Here is a 16,032-nt window from a genome sequence, read left to right on the forward strand (position 1 = left end):
CATGACACATGAGTGGCTCTGTTTTCTCTAAAAGTCAGACACAGAGAAGTCCAAGAGCTCTGGACCTGCACTGACAATGACAGGGAGGGAAGAGAGAAAGTGCAGAGGGAAGGGGGGTGGGAGGTTCCCCCAGCTCCTGTTGCATCAAATTAAAAAAATGGAAATGTTACATTCTCTCAAGGTTGCTGCTGACTCCATCAGCAAGTACAGAAAAGCACTTAACTGATGACAATAATGATATTTGGAGTGAAACCCATGATAATGCATTAATAAGTTGATTTGTCTTCAATAACAAGAAAACTGGCTAACAACACTGATTACATTATTTATATATGTTCCTATTCTTAAAATTTTTTCTCCAACCAGCATGCACATTAACTTGATTGCTAGAGAGGCACCAGTGACTGCTAAATAGAGAAGCTACCATAACACATCACTGCTGAATGGACTGAGATCGAGTTGTCAGTGCCCTGGCAGGCAGTTGCTGGCAAGTCAGGCTTGACATGTAGGTTATCCTGGACAATGCACTCATTGTAGCTGCAACCGATGCTTTTGTGTGTCAGAGAGGTCATTAGAAAAACAAGTCAGTCAGAAAAACTGGTGGAGTGCATCAGGAAAAAAGCGAGTCAGAGAGGTCAATCCTGCCATCATTGATGTTATTGTTGTCATTTCAATTATATGGTCATCCCAACCTCCATCAGTTAGACATCTCTACATACTGAAACAAGCTATGTGTGCAAATGCATTTATTCAATACTGAGCAATACGGCTGACAGCAAACATTTATGTAATAATGTAAAAGTATTGAGAATACTTGAAAATGGCCAAAGCAACATTGTTTTCATTTCCTAAGTGAAAGAGTTCTTCATGATGCAGACATCAGCATGTATTGTATATGTCTCATCCTTTAGGAAACTGTCGAGCTGTTAGCCTCTACTTCACCCTGATTGGCCAGTAGCACCCTATGAATATTCTGAGACACAGAAAGAGAGACAGATAAAGAAAGGAGATAAATAAATGTTAAAAGGAAAAGAATGAAAGGACAAAAAGGGTGGGGAGGGAGAGAGAGATGAAAGGTGAGGGTGAATCCTCATGTAGGTTTGTCAGCTTAAAAAATAAGCAATGAGAATATAAATGCATATGATGGTGGAAGGTCTGGGTGATAAGTAGTGTTATTTTGGATTCTCATCTGACAGACACTGTAGTAGTGGAGCAAGTAACCCTAACCCTAATATATGATAGACATATAGAGACTTACTACAAGCTGGTAGTGTGTTGTGGTCTCCATTAGGCCCTGGATGAAAGGATGCTGAGACAGAATGAAGAAGGGCACACCGTTCTCAGGCTTGTAGCCCAGCTCTCTGAATACATGCACCAGGTGCTACAGGGCAGCAGAGAAAAATTTAATCACTACAAGAAGAGAGTTTCATTTAAAAATATGGTTAATAATTATGCTCAGAATTTTTTTTTAAGTATAGACCCCTTAACCTTTAGAATTAAGCCATTATGCAAATCCACAGAATCAGTAAATCAAAACTATTCACTCCTTGGCTTGGGCTTGGCCTGGTGTATTTTACTCTCATCATGGAAACAAGGTGTAGCCTAATTTAATGTAACTGAAGGTGTGGACTCCCCTTAATATCCAAATTATGCTGGCATTCAAAAAAACCCTCATGGGTTATTCCTGACACTCAACATGCCTACTGCAGTAAGACAGGTCAGTTAGGTAACCCTTTAATCGTGTATCCCATAGAAATCCATAGATTTGCTAGTCACCCCTATTACTTGAAAATCTTTCTGAGGGAAAAGACATTCTGCTGAAATGGAAATTAAAACATCTTTTACTACATTTCCTCTTCTACAACTTCTTTCTGCAACTAATTCAACCATTCATTTTATGTACTTCCTTAAAAGCCCAGTTTGAACTTCAATAGAGCTATACCTCAGTGTGCTCCTCCTGACTCAGGCAGCCTGGAGGAAGGGGGTTGCCGTCTTTCATCTTGGTGATTTTGTGGCAGATGACCTCGAGGAGAGCAGGGATGGACACCAATGAACTGCTTGATGGACACGGAGTCTCTTCTTCCTTGCACTCTCCATCAAGTTCTGAGGAGCTGAGCTCTGTAGCCTCTTCTATACTGGGCATAGACTGCATACAAACACATAGTCATATTGTCCTGTTAATGTGCTACAGTTTGTACTGAAGAGAAACATTAACACTTGCATGCTTCAATCCACTAGAGAGAAAATCACTGTGATTTTTCCATCAATTTCAAGTGGAAATTTAATTTACGTTTCTTTGTACATTAATTAACTCACCCTGACAAGGTGGCCGGGTGAGAAGTGCTTAAGATGTTGTCCCAACACTACACTAAGTGCTCTGATAAAGCCCTGTCTGGGGTTAGGGTCGGCTGCAAAGTACTGCAGCATGGACACATAGTCCAGTCGAGGAGGAGAGAAAGAGTGGTCCGCAAACAACTGGAAAAAGAACTAAGAAGAAAGAAGAGAGACCAATGGTAACTCATTTCATTTATTACTTGTGCAGTTCATTTGGATGTAAATTAAACATAAGAAGATATCACTGAGAATTGCCAAAAAGCCTTTTAGTAGTAATAGTAATAGTTTAAGATGTCTAGTAATGATCTTTTGTACATTTATATTCTTTAATTACCGTTTTGTTCATACTTTAATGGCTTTTATGTTGTTGCAGTGTACCATGACCACTTGAATTTCCCATTTCAGGAAGAATAAAAGTTTAACTTGACTTTGAATTAAGTTGTCAGTCATTGCAGGTAGTTACCTTGCGTAGGTTAGCCAGACGGTCATAAGGTAGAGGCTCAGAGGGGTCTTCAGAGACCGGCTGTACACTCTCACTGGAAAACCACAACTCTGTCTGGTGGGAAAGGAGGCAAGAGGAGTAAGGAGGAGTAGTATGTTGAGGGAGCTACAGTTAACACTTTCCTAAATAAAGTATAAAGTATAAACATAAACATATATTAAATGTGTTGTCACACTGACTTGAACCCAGGCCTGCTCAGTACACAGTAATGCCACAAGAGCAAGGAAGGGCCATGGATGGGTATGAATGGATGGACAACATTTAGATACAAGTTCATTCTGAGTACTAGGACTAAATGTGAGAATTAGAATCTGTATTTACTACAAACTGAATTAGTGTGTGTGTGTGTGTGTGTGTGTGTGTGTGTGTGTGTGTGTGTGTGTGTGTGTGTGTGAGTGTGTGTGTGTGTGTGTGTGTCTGTGTGGAGACTAACCTGTAGGTACTGTTCCCTGTTTATATAGCCAGTGTTGCCAGTATCTGCTGCCCTGAAACGTTTTAGCACGGCCAGCAGCTGTGTTAAGGAGGGAAATGACCAAGGGAGGGCCGCACTGAGCAGAAACTGACGCCAGTCTACAAGCTCATAGTCATCCACTAGCAGAGCCACAATCTCCATCAACTGAGGACAGGAGAGAAAAGGGCATTGCTCCTGTTTAGACTATGAAAGTAACTTAAAGTATGGTGCAGGAATGTTTTGTGTCTTGCTTTGCTCTCTATGCACTGGGATGTAGTCAGCGCAGTGCTATGTGATTATGTAGTTATTTGGCTTTAAAACTTTTTGACAATTGACACAAATTGTTCGTAAACTGTCTATCTTGCAACTTTGTTCTATTATTTAGTGCTATGAGATGAATAGACATAATTGCTCAGCTTTTTGTTTTGAGTGTCTATAATACTTTGAAGAGCACCTGTGTTTCATTCTTGTTTACCCACGGCTCAGGCAAGATGTTTCTGCCCATATTAACAGCGGTGATATCCCTGAGCAAGCTTGAGAAATCAGAACTGGGAATGAGACCTGAAAGCCAGAAAGGAAGGAAAGAGGATTGATGGATGATCAAATAGCTGGATAGCAGGGTTAATAGATCCAATCACATCACAGCTTTTCTCCCCTGTATGCACCTGATGGAGCAACGTTGTATAGTTGTTGGTGGAGTGATTCCAGCTGAGTGATGGTCGGGGTGGACTGTGTGGGTTTCTCCAGAGGGGGTGGCTGGGCAGAGGGAGTCCGGGTAGCCACCATTCGGCAATCTCCATTCAGATAGAAGTCAGTACATTCCTGGAGAGGAAAAGAGAGGAGACTTCAGCCCATTGTCAAATGTCACATACTGGAAGAACAATTCAGATTTCACCTTACAGTGCATCCCTGTAACTAGTGAGCACCACACTATACAGGAGTAGATATTAACAGTTTCTTTAAAAAAAAAAATTCAATACAATTAGAAGGTCACTTCATACCAAAACCAGTTCATTCTGTAGCTTAGCAGCAGCTTCTATGTGGTGGCGAACCACTTCTGATAACTGGTCAATACTAGAGAAAAAGAGACAGACACAGATAAAATGTCACACGTCTTATATGTATAATTAATGACCAGGCTTAAATGTGTTAGACATGACTTGCTCTCAGGGAAAGCTAAAACCTAGAATTTGTCACAAGCAGTGTGTATTTTCATATTCTCAAGTATGGAATAACTTCTATCATATACAAACAGTAACACTCTTGTTGTGGTTTGGGTTTTTCTGTGTTTAGTTTTTGCCCCTGTTTGACTTCTCTCTCTCCCCTTCCTGCAGTGAGTGCCGAGAGGCGGGGGGATCTCCGGGAGCGCTCTTCCACTGGCACACCTGCAGCTCGTTCGGCCTAATCAGCACCCTACATAAGACACACTCCCCTTGTCCCCAGTGCCGGATTATTCCCCTTGCTTGTGCTTGTCCCTCGCACTCCTGTTGATCTCCTGCCTCTTGCCACGCGAAGTCCTTTTGGTGAATTCTTTCTAGTTCTAGTGAGTTTTTGGTGCCTTGACACCATTTTCTGTTGTACTTTGACCTCGTGCATTTTTCCCATCTGTATGGTGATTTTCTGTTCTACGTTTTGTGTTGGTACTTTTGTTGATATTTTGTTTGGTACTTTACGCTTATTCCTCCTAGAGTGATTTTTTGTTGCTACTTTGTTGAATAAACCACGTTTTTGTATTTACTCTGCATCTGGGTCTGGCCTCCCTTTGTCTGGTCCATAACAACTCTAGTCCAACAATTCAATTCTGGGGGCTTATATATATGCATACATAGCCTGTATAGCATTATGATTTAAAAGAGTAAGGTAAAGGACATTGAGATAAAATATAGACAATATTTATCACACACTAATCAAAAACAACCACACTAATAAAATAGGGACAGCAGTGCAGTGCTACACTATTGCTACTTTATTCACATTCATGTCCCTCTATATGCACACATTGCCCACACCATACAATACCACACATGAACCCACACTCTTACTGTACCATACCTCTTCATTTCTGCAAGATAGTGAGCTTCTAACCACTTCTCCATGTCGCTAAAGGCCTGTTCTGCTCTGCTTTGCAGGCTTTGCGCCATCACCAGACCATGACCTTTCACCAGCGCAATGCGCACCTTTGCTGCATTCTCTGGAAAACACACGTATTCACACAAACAGAGGAACACAGCTATATAAGCATATTGACCATGTACACACGTGCACAATTGCACATGCACACATATTAAATATTACATCCACATGTATATCATTCATATACCAAAGTTTGAAGAAAACCATTTATTTTTTATTTTTACTTACTATTATATTTGAAAATATGTTAATATGATGAATAAATATATTGTGATATAAAGGAACTACTGAATCTCTAAATGTGTGTGTGTGCATACCCTCGTGATCCAGTGCAGCTGCATATTCTTTATGTATTTTGTTTCTGACTTCTTGATCATGAGTCTTCTCTGAGTTTTTGTCATCAGCTGGTGCAGGGCTTGGTGCTGGAGATGGGGATGGTGGACCTGGAAGAGCAAGATAACAATGGTCTAGAAGATATACAGAAACATACAGCACATGTTAGAGGGCACCTCGCCAGTTTTTATAGAGACATGCCTTTCTGTTTTTTTGCTGATTGCTTCCCTTTTTTCGTTTTGTTTGAACTTGCAGTGGTCTTCTCTCTTTCTTTCTCTTGTGGTTTCTCCTTCTGCTCTTTTGTCGCCCCCTGGCGGGCTTCTGCTGACACCTGTATGTCCAATACATAACAGGATATATATACATATATATATATATATATATATATATACCTCCATATACTGCTCATGCAAACTCTCACAGGCATAGCTTTACCAATTTGACGATGGCTCTTAGGGCCTCCTCGTAGTCAGAGATGAGTTTCTCATGGGGCGGCTAGAGTGAACAATGAAAAGGGTCAATATCTCTAATATAAATTGTATATCACTATTAATATTTTTATGTAAGTGTCAGAGTGTTTTGGATTGATTTGATGTATAATTTCAGAAACTACATTTAAATCAACAACAAAATCAGTTACAGACCTTGAGAACGACAAAAAAAAATCAAAGCGAATGAAAGGTATGTAAAGAGATGCAGGAATGACCTTGACAGGTTCTGTTTGATCCTGGCCTTTCGTCTTGGACACCCCCCCTGAGGAGTCAGGACATCTGGGGAGGAGGGGAACACTGGAGAAGAGGAGGACATTGTTTATGCATGTGTTTGTGCTGGGCAATATTTAGATTGTGAGGAAATGACAACATCCATCAAAAAGACAGCAGAAAACTTTTCCCTTACAATTTCATTTTCCTCTTTTCCTCTCCGTCATCCATCTGACTACACACACTTGTGTCCACTGGCTCAGTGCTGGTGGAACAAAATACATTTTCACTTCCTCCACTCTTCATCTTTTGTCTATTCACAATTTTGTTATTTCAGTTTATTGTCTTTTATCATTATTGTTAGGCTTCTATTAAGTTTCTTTCTTGCCTCTCGCCCTGATCCTTAATTTCTGAGGTTTCCATTAGGGGGATACAGACAAAGTTGGAGGGTGGCTCAGGAAGCACCTGTCTGTACATGCTCAAATAGTAGACTCTGAGAATACAGATGGTCTCCTGGAAACGGTCCAACTCCACCTATACAACACAAACAAGCAAAGATTATAGTTTTGCCAAAAACGAAGTCACACTGAAGAAAGAAATAGACATTATGTGCCTGTACACCAACGCAAAGAGGACGGAAAGGAAGCAATGGAAGAAGTATAAAACACTCAAAATGAAGGAATTAGTCTCAAGCATGAGCTTATAAACTACAAAAAACAGCAAATATATGTGCTGATGCTCTTCCAGATGACATAGCTCAGGCTGATCAGACCTCAGCTTGTGACTACATGGCTAGCTAGATAGTTTCATTATGGTTCTCATGAAAAATTACTGAAAAATTACCTGCGTGAGTGTGGCATGGTGGTTGATGAGAACGGCAGTGTGGTCCTCCAGCCAACCGTCACACATGAGAGAAGCCCTCTCTTGCTCGTCCTGCTCCTTACGCTTGTCACTGATGTCCCATAAACGTTCACGCAACTCCTGTACACATATCAGAATATCCCCATGTATTTTACGTTTTAATTTCTGAGCAGGTTTTTACACAATTTTCAGCTTAACAATATTAGTACCATATTATTTGTATATTAATTAATATACATAATATTTGTATTTTATTACAAATTCTTCTTCTTACATCAAGTCTCAGATGTAGCTCTGCTTTGGTATCCTCATCTTCTCTCATATCATCAGGTATGCTGTTGAAGTCCTTCTGCCACTGAGACACTAACTCCTGCTTCAAGTCTGGACGCCCCAGGTAATGCTTGAATTCCTCTCTACAGATACAGAGAACTGGATAATAATTACGTAGGAATTCATGTAATATTAACCAGAGATTTTTTTTATTTTATTATTACTATAAATTAGTCTTTCAGTTGTAAAATGTTTCTGACGAAGTCCGTAATGGTATGAACATTTGGGTCACAACATACCCAGAAAATAAGAATAACTATGACCATCTGTGATGTATGCATCTGTATTCAGAGGATAATTGTAAATAGACAGCTGTTTCACACTGCAGCTAAAACTTACATGACAAAACCTGTTCTTAAAAGGATAAAATAGATCAATTGATTGTAGCTAAAAAGATACTGCTCTTTACTGCACTGTGTGCAAAGGTTTATGGCTACCCACACTGTTAGATTTACAGGCCATAGTTGTGTTGCTAGCTTTTAATGTTATCAAATATACAAATGTAAGAATGCATGTACAGACATGTCCAAATAGACAATGAAGAATCTTCAGCTATAGACATCAAATATAAAAATGGGGAAAAGACAGTCACAGAAAGTTGTTCAACATGCAAAAGCTTAGTCATGTGCTTATCTGTACTTCAAGGGCTTGGCAGAATACCTGATGTTGAATAGGTGATGGCTGATAACAGTGCTTTGTGAGCGCAGCTGCTGCATCACTGTCTTTATGTTGTTCACATAAGAATCACACACTGTGTCCCAATGTGGGCACAGGTACTCTGAGATCTCCTAGAGATAAAGATGGGGGGGGGGGGGGGAAAAGAAGAAAGAACCAGAGGGCATGGGAGGATAGTAAGAAAACAAAGTGTAATGCAACAGAGATGTCATATGACCTATTTTCACATAACTGAGGGGCAATGTCATGTCATACTGTATGTCAGTGAAAAACCAGATTCTTCGGGGAAGAGAGAGATTAGGAGTACACATCCAACTCTGATTAGTAAAACAAACATGAACAAAAGTTGTATCCTACTACGGGAAGAGGTTCATCCACATAGACCCAGCTGGATGAGCCTGGGCAGGGAGAGCCAGTTTCGGGTAGGTTCTTAGAGACTCCCTGAGAGACCTCATTGGTCACTGAGGAAGTTGATGCCTTCCTAGAGTGCCCTGTTGATTAGGCAAAAGTATATAAATTATTTATTATTATTATTATTATTATTATTATTAATAATAATAATCATGATATCATATTTAGTTGGGATAAAACACACCATGTTTATGGTCAGTAGATATTATTTTTAAATCCATTCTAAGAAGCAGAATTTCTTTTGAAAAGATGAAAATGTGAAATCCACAGACCACTGATCATATCACCTTTCGGGGAGTGTGTGTTGGATTTGGGAGGTGAGTTCACACTTTGGGCTTTTTCCTCATTAAGTCTGGAATGGGACTCTGTGGAGCCTGGGGCTTCATCTGTGAGGGCTAGAGGTTGGTCTACAGGTAGAGGAGTGGCTGACGCAGAGGACTCTTGAGCTTCTCCACTGTCCAACACATCGTCGAAGGGAGGAGCGGCAAGAGCTGATGAGGGAATATATCGAAATATTGAAAGTAAAAATTGGGTTTCTTTCAGGGGAGACATTATCTACTATAAATCATCTACTGTAGAAAAAGTGAGAATCTAATGATCAGTACCTCAGTTTAACCTTATCTTTCAGAGTTTGAGTCTACAAATACTAGCTTAATACTAAAATGAAAACTAGTTACCTTCCTGTGTTTGCATCAAAACTTGCAGCAGGACAGACTCCACCCTCTTGTAAACTTCCACCTCCACTTCACTGGCATCAACACGGACCAAAATGTTTTGCTTTTCACCATACCATTGCTCAAGTTTTGGCCAGGTGTCCTGAAACGCTGTGATCCTAGGGTGGTAGTGATGATGGTGGTAGGGATTAGATATTAAACACATACTATAGGCAACAGCAGTCATTTCAGATTGCTTTCCATTTGTTTCTTCTTTTTTACCTGTGTGGAATCTGTGCCAAATATAAATTTTCATCTGTGTGATGGGAGGTTGTTTCTGCAGCAGTATCTGCATCTGCATAAGGTTTGGGAGCAGGAAAAAAACATAAAAACACAAACATACAATTTACATTCAATTAGTTTCTTTTGTATGCATACATGCGCACATCTAACAGATAAAGTTTGGGTGCACGCAGTAATAAATAGCATTAAACTCTCACCAGTGTGATTGAATGCATGTTTCATCACAGTCTCATCAGGGATATCCAGCAGCAGAGCAAGGTCCAATACCGGATTTGGGGGTGGCAGAGGTTTAGGTGGATCAGGATCAGTAGCAAGGTTTGCCCTGCTGCTTTCAACTTCATTCCCTACATCTACAGACCCACCCAGGGCTTTCTCTAGCAGGTAGGCCTGGGTGATGTCCACCGGAAAGCCATCCAGGATCCAACCTGACTGAGCTGGAACCTGCCTAGTAAGAACACAACAGATACTTCACTTTCTAGGGAGTGCTCGTGGGATTGTTGTTTATTTTGTCCACACTATATAAAAGTAAGATTGCATCATTGAGAAATATTGACTATGTGAAATGAATTGCATTTGGTAAAACTGAGATGAGACAACTCAACTCAATCCTATATAAAGTATTTTAGAGCAATACAGATAATTACCTGATAGCCTCTACTATAATGTCTACTAACACCTCATTAGGAATAGCATTGCCTTCTCTCAAATCTTTTTCTGCAGCTGCTCCCAGCATGGCCCGCGTAGACAGCTTGTAACCAGGAAAAAAGTCATTATTTTATCGTAAGGAAAGCAAATTTTAATCAGGTTGGTTAGTGATATAAATTGAATACAGGTTATGTTATGTATCTGTAAATACAAAATGAAAAAAAGTCAGAAAATCTCAAATGCAACATACATACAACATACAACAAATATTTCTTACTCTTATGTCAATGTCTCTACTTTCCTCTTCAGTGTCAAGGTCTAAAAAACAATAAAATGATGTGTCATTCGTAACACATTAAACAAGCAACTGTGTGAAATACTTAATATGCATTGAATTTTTATTACAAGCAAATAAAAAAATACACTTTTAATAAATATTATAAAAAAGCACAGAATAGAATCATGCTTCAGTAACCCACCAGATTTCAGTGATGTGGAGGATGTGAGCAGTTGCTCATTGTCTTTTTCTCCCTGCTGCTCTGTGACCTGTAAATTCTGTCCAAAAAAGACAAAAGTTTTAAAAGGTGAAATGTTTTGGGTCTTTGAGGACCTTTTAAGTCCACGTGTTCACAGGTTTATATAGTTTTGGCACTGGCAGAAAAGACTGATTTTATGGTCCTGAAAAATCTTTTCAATGCAATATTATGTGATTCAATAAAAAAGGGATAGTAGTGAAGTTACAGTACTCTTATCCTGTATCTGACTTACCTGCTCTCCACTATGATAAGCATTCAGCGCCTCCTCAATCAGTGTGTCAGCTGATAAGACACAGATGCCATAGGCTAAAGCAGAAAATAACACACTCAGCAACAATAGTCATGCAATCTTATTCCACATCTGTTTTTGATATATTGTTTCTATAAAGACCTAATTAAGTGGTGTGACACTGAATTTGTGTGTATGCTTGCATCTTTGTTTGGACAGCATGCCTTCAGCAATCTTGGCCAGGCAGGTGGTCTTGCCAGAGCAAAACTTGCCCAGAACACAGGCCTTGAGGGTAAACTGAGGAAATGAAGGTGCGGAAGGTTCCATAATGGGTGGATGAACAATGTTCCTCAGCCGCAGGACAACATGTCCAAGTATGTTGTTGGTTGGGGCTAATTTGGTCTCCCCTGCTTCCTCTGGCCACGCCCACTCACCTACCATGCTCTGACAAACACAGTATGTTTAGCTAAGACAAAGAGGATCCATTCAGGCACAATTCAAACTTTTTCAAAAATGTAGCTTGCTTGGCTTTTCCTACTTCGTTTCTAATTATGCCTGATACTTGTAGTGAATTCAAACAAGGCATTTGTTTGAAAATAAAAGTTTTCAGTTTGCACAGACGAGCTAAATGCAAGTGTGCGGGCAAACACACACATACAAACATAATTTAAAAACACACTGCACTCGTGTTTTAAACTCACAGTGTATTCATCATAGTCCTGGTTGTTGAGTATCTCCTGCTTCTTAAGCTCTACAGGATCTAGTGGTGTAGAGAACTCAAACCCGGCCTGCTGGCCCTTTACTGGCTCATAGAGAGGCAGGCCCCTGAACAGCAATTCCTTCCACTCTCTCATCAGCTTCTCTGGAATCAGACTGGACATGACAGCAGAAAAATGACATGAGGCAAAGCCAGACTTAACAAGCGGAATTGTGGTTAAAATGAAATCCGGACCACACATTTGAAAATGCTTTGACCAGTTTGAATTATTCAATTTACTGCTTACCAGGCAAATAACTGGACTACACAGTACTTTTTAATGCCTGAAGATGATTAAAGTTAATTCTGTTTCAATAAATGGTTAATCTAAGAGCAGAAGATCTTGTGTAGTGGATATTTAAAACCTTGGGTGGCAGGATACATATTGTGTGTAATATATATATATACACAAAGTGAATATTGAGCATTGTTGTATGTAGTACATATCTGTGGAAATTATGTATTTGATCATGAGAAGAAGCAGAAAGGATCTTGACATCTCCTGATTTAATTTGACCACTGCTCAGTTGTACAAAAATGTTTCCAATATTGGTAATTTCTTCAAAGATTTCTGACTCGCATCTGAATTAGCACTGGACTACAATGCTTCTGTTTTTATACAGCAAAAGATTTCACTTTGTCAATACTACCCTGAAATACCTTGTTAATGCTTTCCCAGAGAAAGAATGAAAGAAAGATGAGAGAAAGAAACAAACCAACACTTAAAGAACATATCTGCTCATATTTTCTTCTGTTGCTCCTGCCTAGTATTATTCTGAATATTACATAGATTTTTATGATACAATATTGTTTTGTGCTTTAATGTAAAGCAAAAATACGGAGTGGAGGACTATCTCTCCCTCAGTACCATCCCTCAGATCATGAAGTGGCCAAAGTCAAAAAGTCTTCACAGCTAAAGTACATTCGACTTTTAAAAATAAATTTCTTGACCAACTTTTTTTGCAACTGTAATACTTGGCAACTACCAAAAAAGTAAATTTTTGTAATGCATTTTGGAATTCCCACATATTCATTAACTGACTAACCAAAAGGTCAATTTGGAGGCTTTAAGCCCAAATACCATGTAAATATTTCTATTGCATGATTAAAGAATTGTGTGACATACTTTGCAGTGAGCAGTCGATATTCTCCAACCTTGGTGGCCAAGTCCACAATCTGCTCCACAATGTCCTTGCAGCTGTTAAAGTGCTTCTTGTGTCTGCTCTGAGCACGCTCAGCAGCAATCCTGTTAAAGAACTCTAGCTCCTTTTTGATCTCTTCGGTGCGGTCCAATTTAGCCTGCTGAGCCAAAGCCTACACCAGGCCCCAGCCAGAAAGACGAAATGAATGGAGAAGGCATGACATAAAAGTTCCTGCTAATCACCAGTGTTGTAAGTAATTAAGGAATATGAAAGAAGTTACATTGGACATTTTTGTAATTTATTTTTTGTAATCTGTAGATTACTGATATTGAAGGTCACAGAAAAAAAGAAAGAAGATTTTAATCATTGCTACCTACTGTATAGGTGATGCTATACAGTAGGTAACAGTTCATTCAGCTTTCTAGTTTGCCAATAGACACAACATCAATAATACCTCATTAAACCTTTTATACATATGTACATTTAATCGCATGATTAGAAGTTTTTAGAGTAAAGGGCAAATAACTGCAGAAGCTGAGACTTAATCACATGAGAATCTGCTCTGAGATTGCCTGATAAACTCCGACAATAACAATGACACTGTATCATGACTACACCATACTACAACATACTATTTACTGTATATTTAACACTGAATCCATGCTGGACCACAGCTGTCATCCTTTGCAAGGCATTTATTCAAGTATCTCTGCTGTCTTTTCATCTAAATCAATCATCTTAAGTGTAAGCGCGATCACTGGAAGGACAGATAAACATATAGTTGTTTCTGTGGTTTATATCTTTTATCTGTCCCTCTAAAGTCTTTCTCCTGCCCTTTCTCTTCATAATACCAAATATTATGATATTATAATACTATAATATTATGAATATATTATTGATACTATACAAACTAACAAAATCCACCCTTCCCTCTCTCTCCCTATGACACTCAACTATCACTGATACACCCTAATACATAATGACAATAGAGAGGGTCATTCTTCTTCTTTATTCATCCTATCTCACCGCTTCCCTCTCCAGAGCCTCCTGGAAGTCCCTTTCTCTCCGCTGCTGGTACTGTTGCTCTCTGAACAGACGGTTTTCCCGGATCACCTCCTTCTGCATACGCATCTGGAGGAGCTGAGATGCCAAACGCAGCTCCTGCTGAGTCTGACGTGTTAAACGCTTCACCAGCTGCTCCTCCCGCTGTGCTTCCTGCAAAGTGAAGCAGGGGGGGCTGATCAGTTGACTGACAATAGGTTATGTAAAGTTTATTAAAAATGTATTTTCCATACACATTCTACAAAAACAAAGGCTTAATGACTACATTTGAATGACTAGAGAAATAAATAAACTGTACTGAATGAACTCTCACGTCTCCTTAGTGGGTATTTATCTCCATTAACATTAGGTATATTAACATTTCTCAGCGAGGGAAGAGGGGTCGTTTCACCTCTTGAGCTTCATGGGCCTTGAGCTGCTCCACCAGGAATCTGTCTCGTCTTTTTTCTCTCTGCTCACGAGCAACAGCATTCTCCTCTAGCCTCTGCCGGAGCTCCTGTATATACTTGCTACTAGATTGTAATATCAGCTTTGTTCCACTTCCAGGGACCTCACAGCCTTGGCTGCTGTCATCAAGGGAAAGATCTCCAGGAATGGGCTGGCCACTACCACTGAAATCGTTCAAATCACATATTAAGCCATTGTCAAGATGTATGAGGGTCACTATCTCTATAATAGTCTACATTTATATGAGCATTTAGAATAACAAATACAACATAAATAGAATATTAGTTTAGTGAATGTTTCCTTTCTTTCTCACCTCGAAGAGGAGGCAAAACTAGAGGTAACCAGTTTCTTCCTGTTTGTCTCAAACTGGGCTATTTCAATCTGGACCACCTGCATGGACAACATGGACAGAAATTGCAGTAATACCAGGAAGACAAACAAACAAATGTCACTCCTTTGTTTTCAATTTGTACATGTGTTCCAAATATGATGTTCCTAGTCTGGAAAATACCAAGGCAAACCTTGGCAATGAAAGAGTATTAGAAACAATCGATAAACAATGAAAGCTGTTAAACAATAACAAGCTATTGGTTTTGAGAAGACCTAGGAACATGTGGTAAACTTTACAACAAACTCAATGTTCTTGGGCCTGGATTTCTAAAATTGTGTCATGGATTTTTTCTTAATGCACTCAACAGATTCTGATGACTGATGTGAGTTTGAGAAGGGACTTCTACCTAGATGTAAGATCCCATGGTCTGCAAGCATCGACCTCTACAAACTCTGTGGGCACCACTCTATAGCTGACCCTGTGTCAGCGAGCCAAAAATGAAATTTCCTCTGTAGGTTATTAAATTATCATTTTATTCAATCTGGATCACACCTGTGCTTGGTGTTTTCTGCGTTGCTGCTGCTGTTGTCGCTTCCTTAGGTTGAGCTGTGAAGTGTAGGGCGGTGGCTTGGGTACCTGGACAATAGTGGCCTGGTTACAAGGCATGATGCCACTGTACTTCTGATGGCACATCCGCAGCTGCAAAATACAGATTCCCATGTTCACCACTGCCAGTAGCATAAATTGCCTTGTATTACATCATCAAGAAACTATGATTTTAAGAGGGTTTTCATTAAGTACTATAGTTATGTTATTATTATTATTATTATTATTATTATTATTATTATTATTATTATCAACTATATTATAGTAATGTCAAACATTATAATACTACAAAGACTTGTAACTGTGTAACATGAAACTGAGAAAAATATGTCATGTTGATAAAGATATAAAGCTAGACTGCCTTAAAGTCTGGTTATAAATTTTGACCTTATGTTAAGTGAATACAGGGGTTATTACAGTATTACAGTACTGTACATATAATGCTGTGCTTTCCATGATCTCCAATACCTTCTCAATATTCTTCATTCTTTTCTCATCCTGGACTTTGAGTTGTGTCTTTTGCTGGATGGGATAGGTCATGACAGACCTGTCGCTCAATTGCTGGCATTTCTCCTCATAGTGCTCAGAAA

At 39.4% G+C, this 16,032-nt stretch overlaps 1 protein-coding gene across 1 annotated transcript in view; it reads right to left on the reverse strand.

Annotated features, from left to right (window-relative positions):
- Positions 1-836: 836 nt before the first annotated feature.
- Positions 837-16,032, reverse strand: part of spef2 (sperm flagellar 2) — a 17,502-nt gene continuing 2,306 nt past the window's right edge. Inside the window, exons 5-36 of the mRNA XM_022766922.1 lie at positions 15,389-15,535; positions 14,819-14,895; positions 14,450-14,663; positions 14,023-14,211; positions 12,981-13,168; positions 11,799-11,970; positions 11,322-11,541; positions 11,101-11,174; positions 10,332-10,435; positions 9,885-10,132; positions 9,667-9,739; positions 9,409-9,563; positions 9,019-9,222; positions 8,678-8,811; positions 8,306-8,433; positions 7,590-7,728; positions 7,298-7,435; positions 6,843-6,988; positions 6,460-6,523; positions 6,189-6,248; positions 5,955-6,084; positions 5,738-5,863; positions 5,340-5,478; positions 4,289-4,361; positions 3,953-4,109; positions 3,742-3,848; positions 3,270-3,452; positions 2,798-2,890; positions 2,317-2,487; positions 1,943-2,146; positions 1,259-1,381; positions 837-973 (exon numbers count right to left, since the gene is read on the reverse strand). Coding sequence (XP_022622643.1) covers positions 908-973; positions 1,259-1,381; positions 1,943-2,146; positions 2,317-2,487; positions 2,798-2,890; positions 3,270-3,452; positions 3,742-3,848; positions 3,953-4,109; positions 4,289-4,361; positions 5,340-5,478; positions 5,738-5,863; positions 5,955-6,084; positions 6,189-6,248; positions 6,460-6,523; positions 6,843-6,988; positions 7,298-7,435; positions 7,590-7,728; positions 8,306-8,433; positions 8,678-8,811; positions 9,019-9,222; positions 9,409-9,563; positions 9,667-9,739; positions 9,885-10,132; positions 10,332-10,435; positions 11,101-11,174; positions 11,322-11,541; positions 11,799-11,970; positions 12,981-13,168; positions 14,023-14,211; positions 14,450-14,663; positions 14,819-14,895; positions 15,389-15,535 — 4,446 coding nt within the window. The 3' untranslated portion in view covers positions 837-907. The remainder of the gene's footprint in view (positions 974-1,258; positions 1,382-1,942; positions 2,147-2,316; positions 2,488-2,797; positions 2,891-3,269; positions 3,453-3,741; positions 3,849-3,952; positions 4,110-4,288; positions 4,362-5,339; positions 5,479-5,737; positions 5,864-5,954; positions 6,085-6,188; positions 6,249-6,459; positions 6,524-6,842; positions 6,989-7,297; positions 7,436-7,589; positions 7,729-8,305; positions 8,434-8,677; positions 8,812-9,018; positions 9,223-9,408; positions 9,564-9,666; positions 9,740-9,884; positions 10,133-10,331; positions 10,436-11,100; positions 11,175-11,321; positions 11,542-11,798; positions 11,971-12,980; positions 13,169-14,022; positions 14,212-14,449; positions 14,664-14,818; positions 14,896-15,388; positions 15,536-16,032) is intronic.

Source organism: Seriola dumerili, unplaced genomic scaffold (assembly GCF_002260705.1).
Source record: "Seriola dumerili isolate Sdu_G_001 unplaced genomic scaffold, Sdu_1.0 BDQW01001090.1, whole genome shotgun sequence".
NCBI lineage: Eukaryota > Metazoa > Chordata > Actinopteri > Carangiformes > Carangidae > Seriola > Seriola dumerili.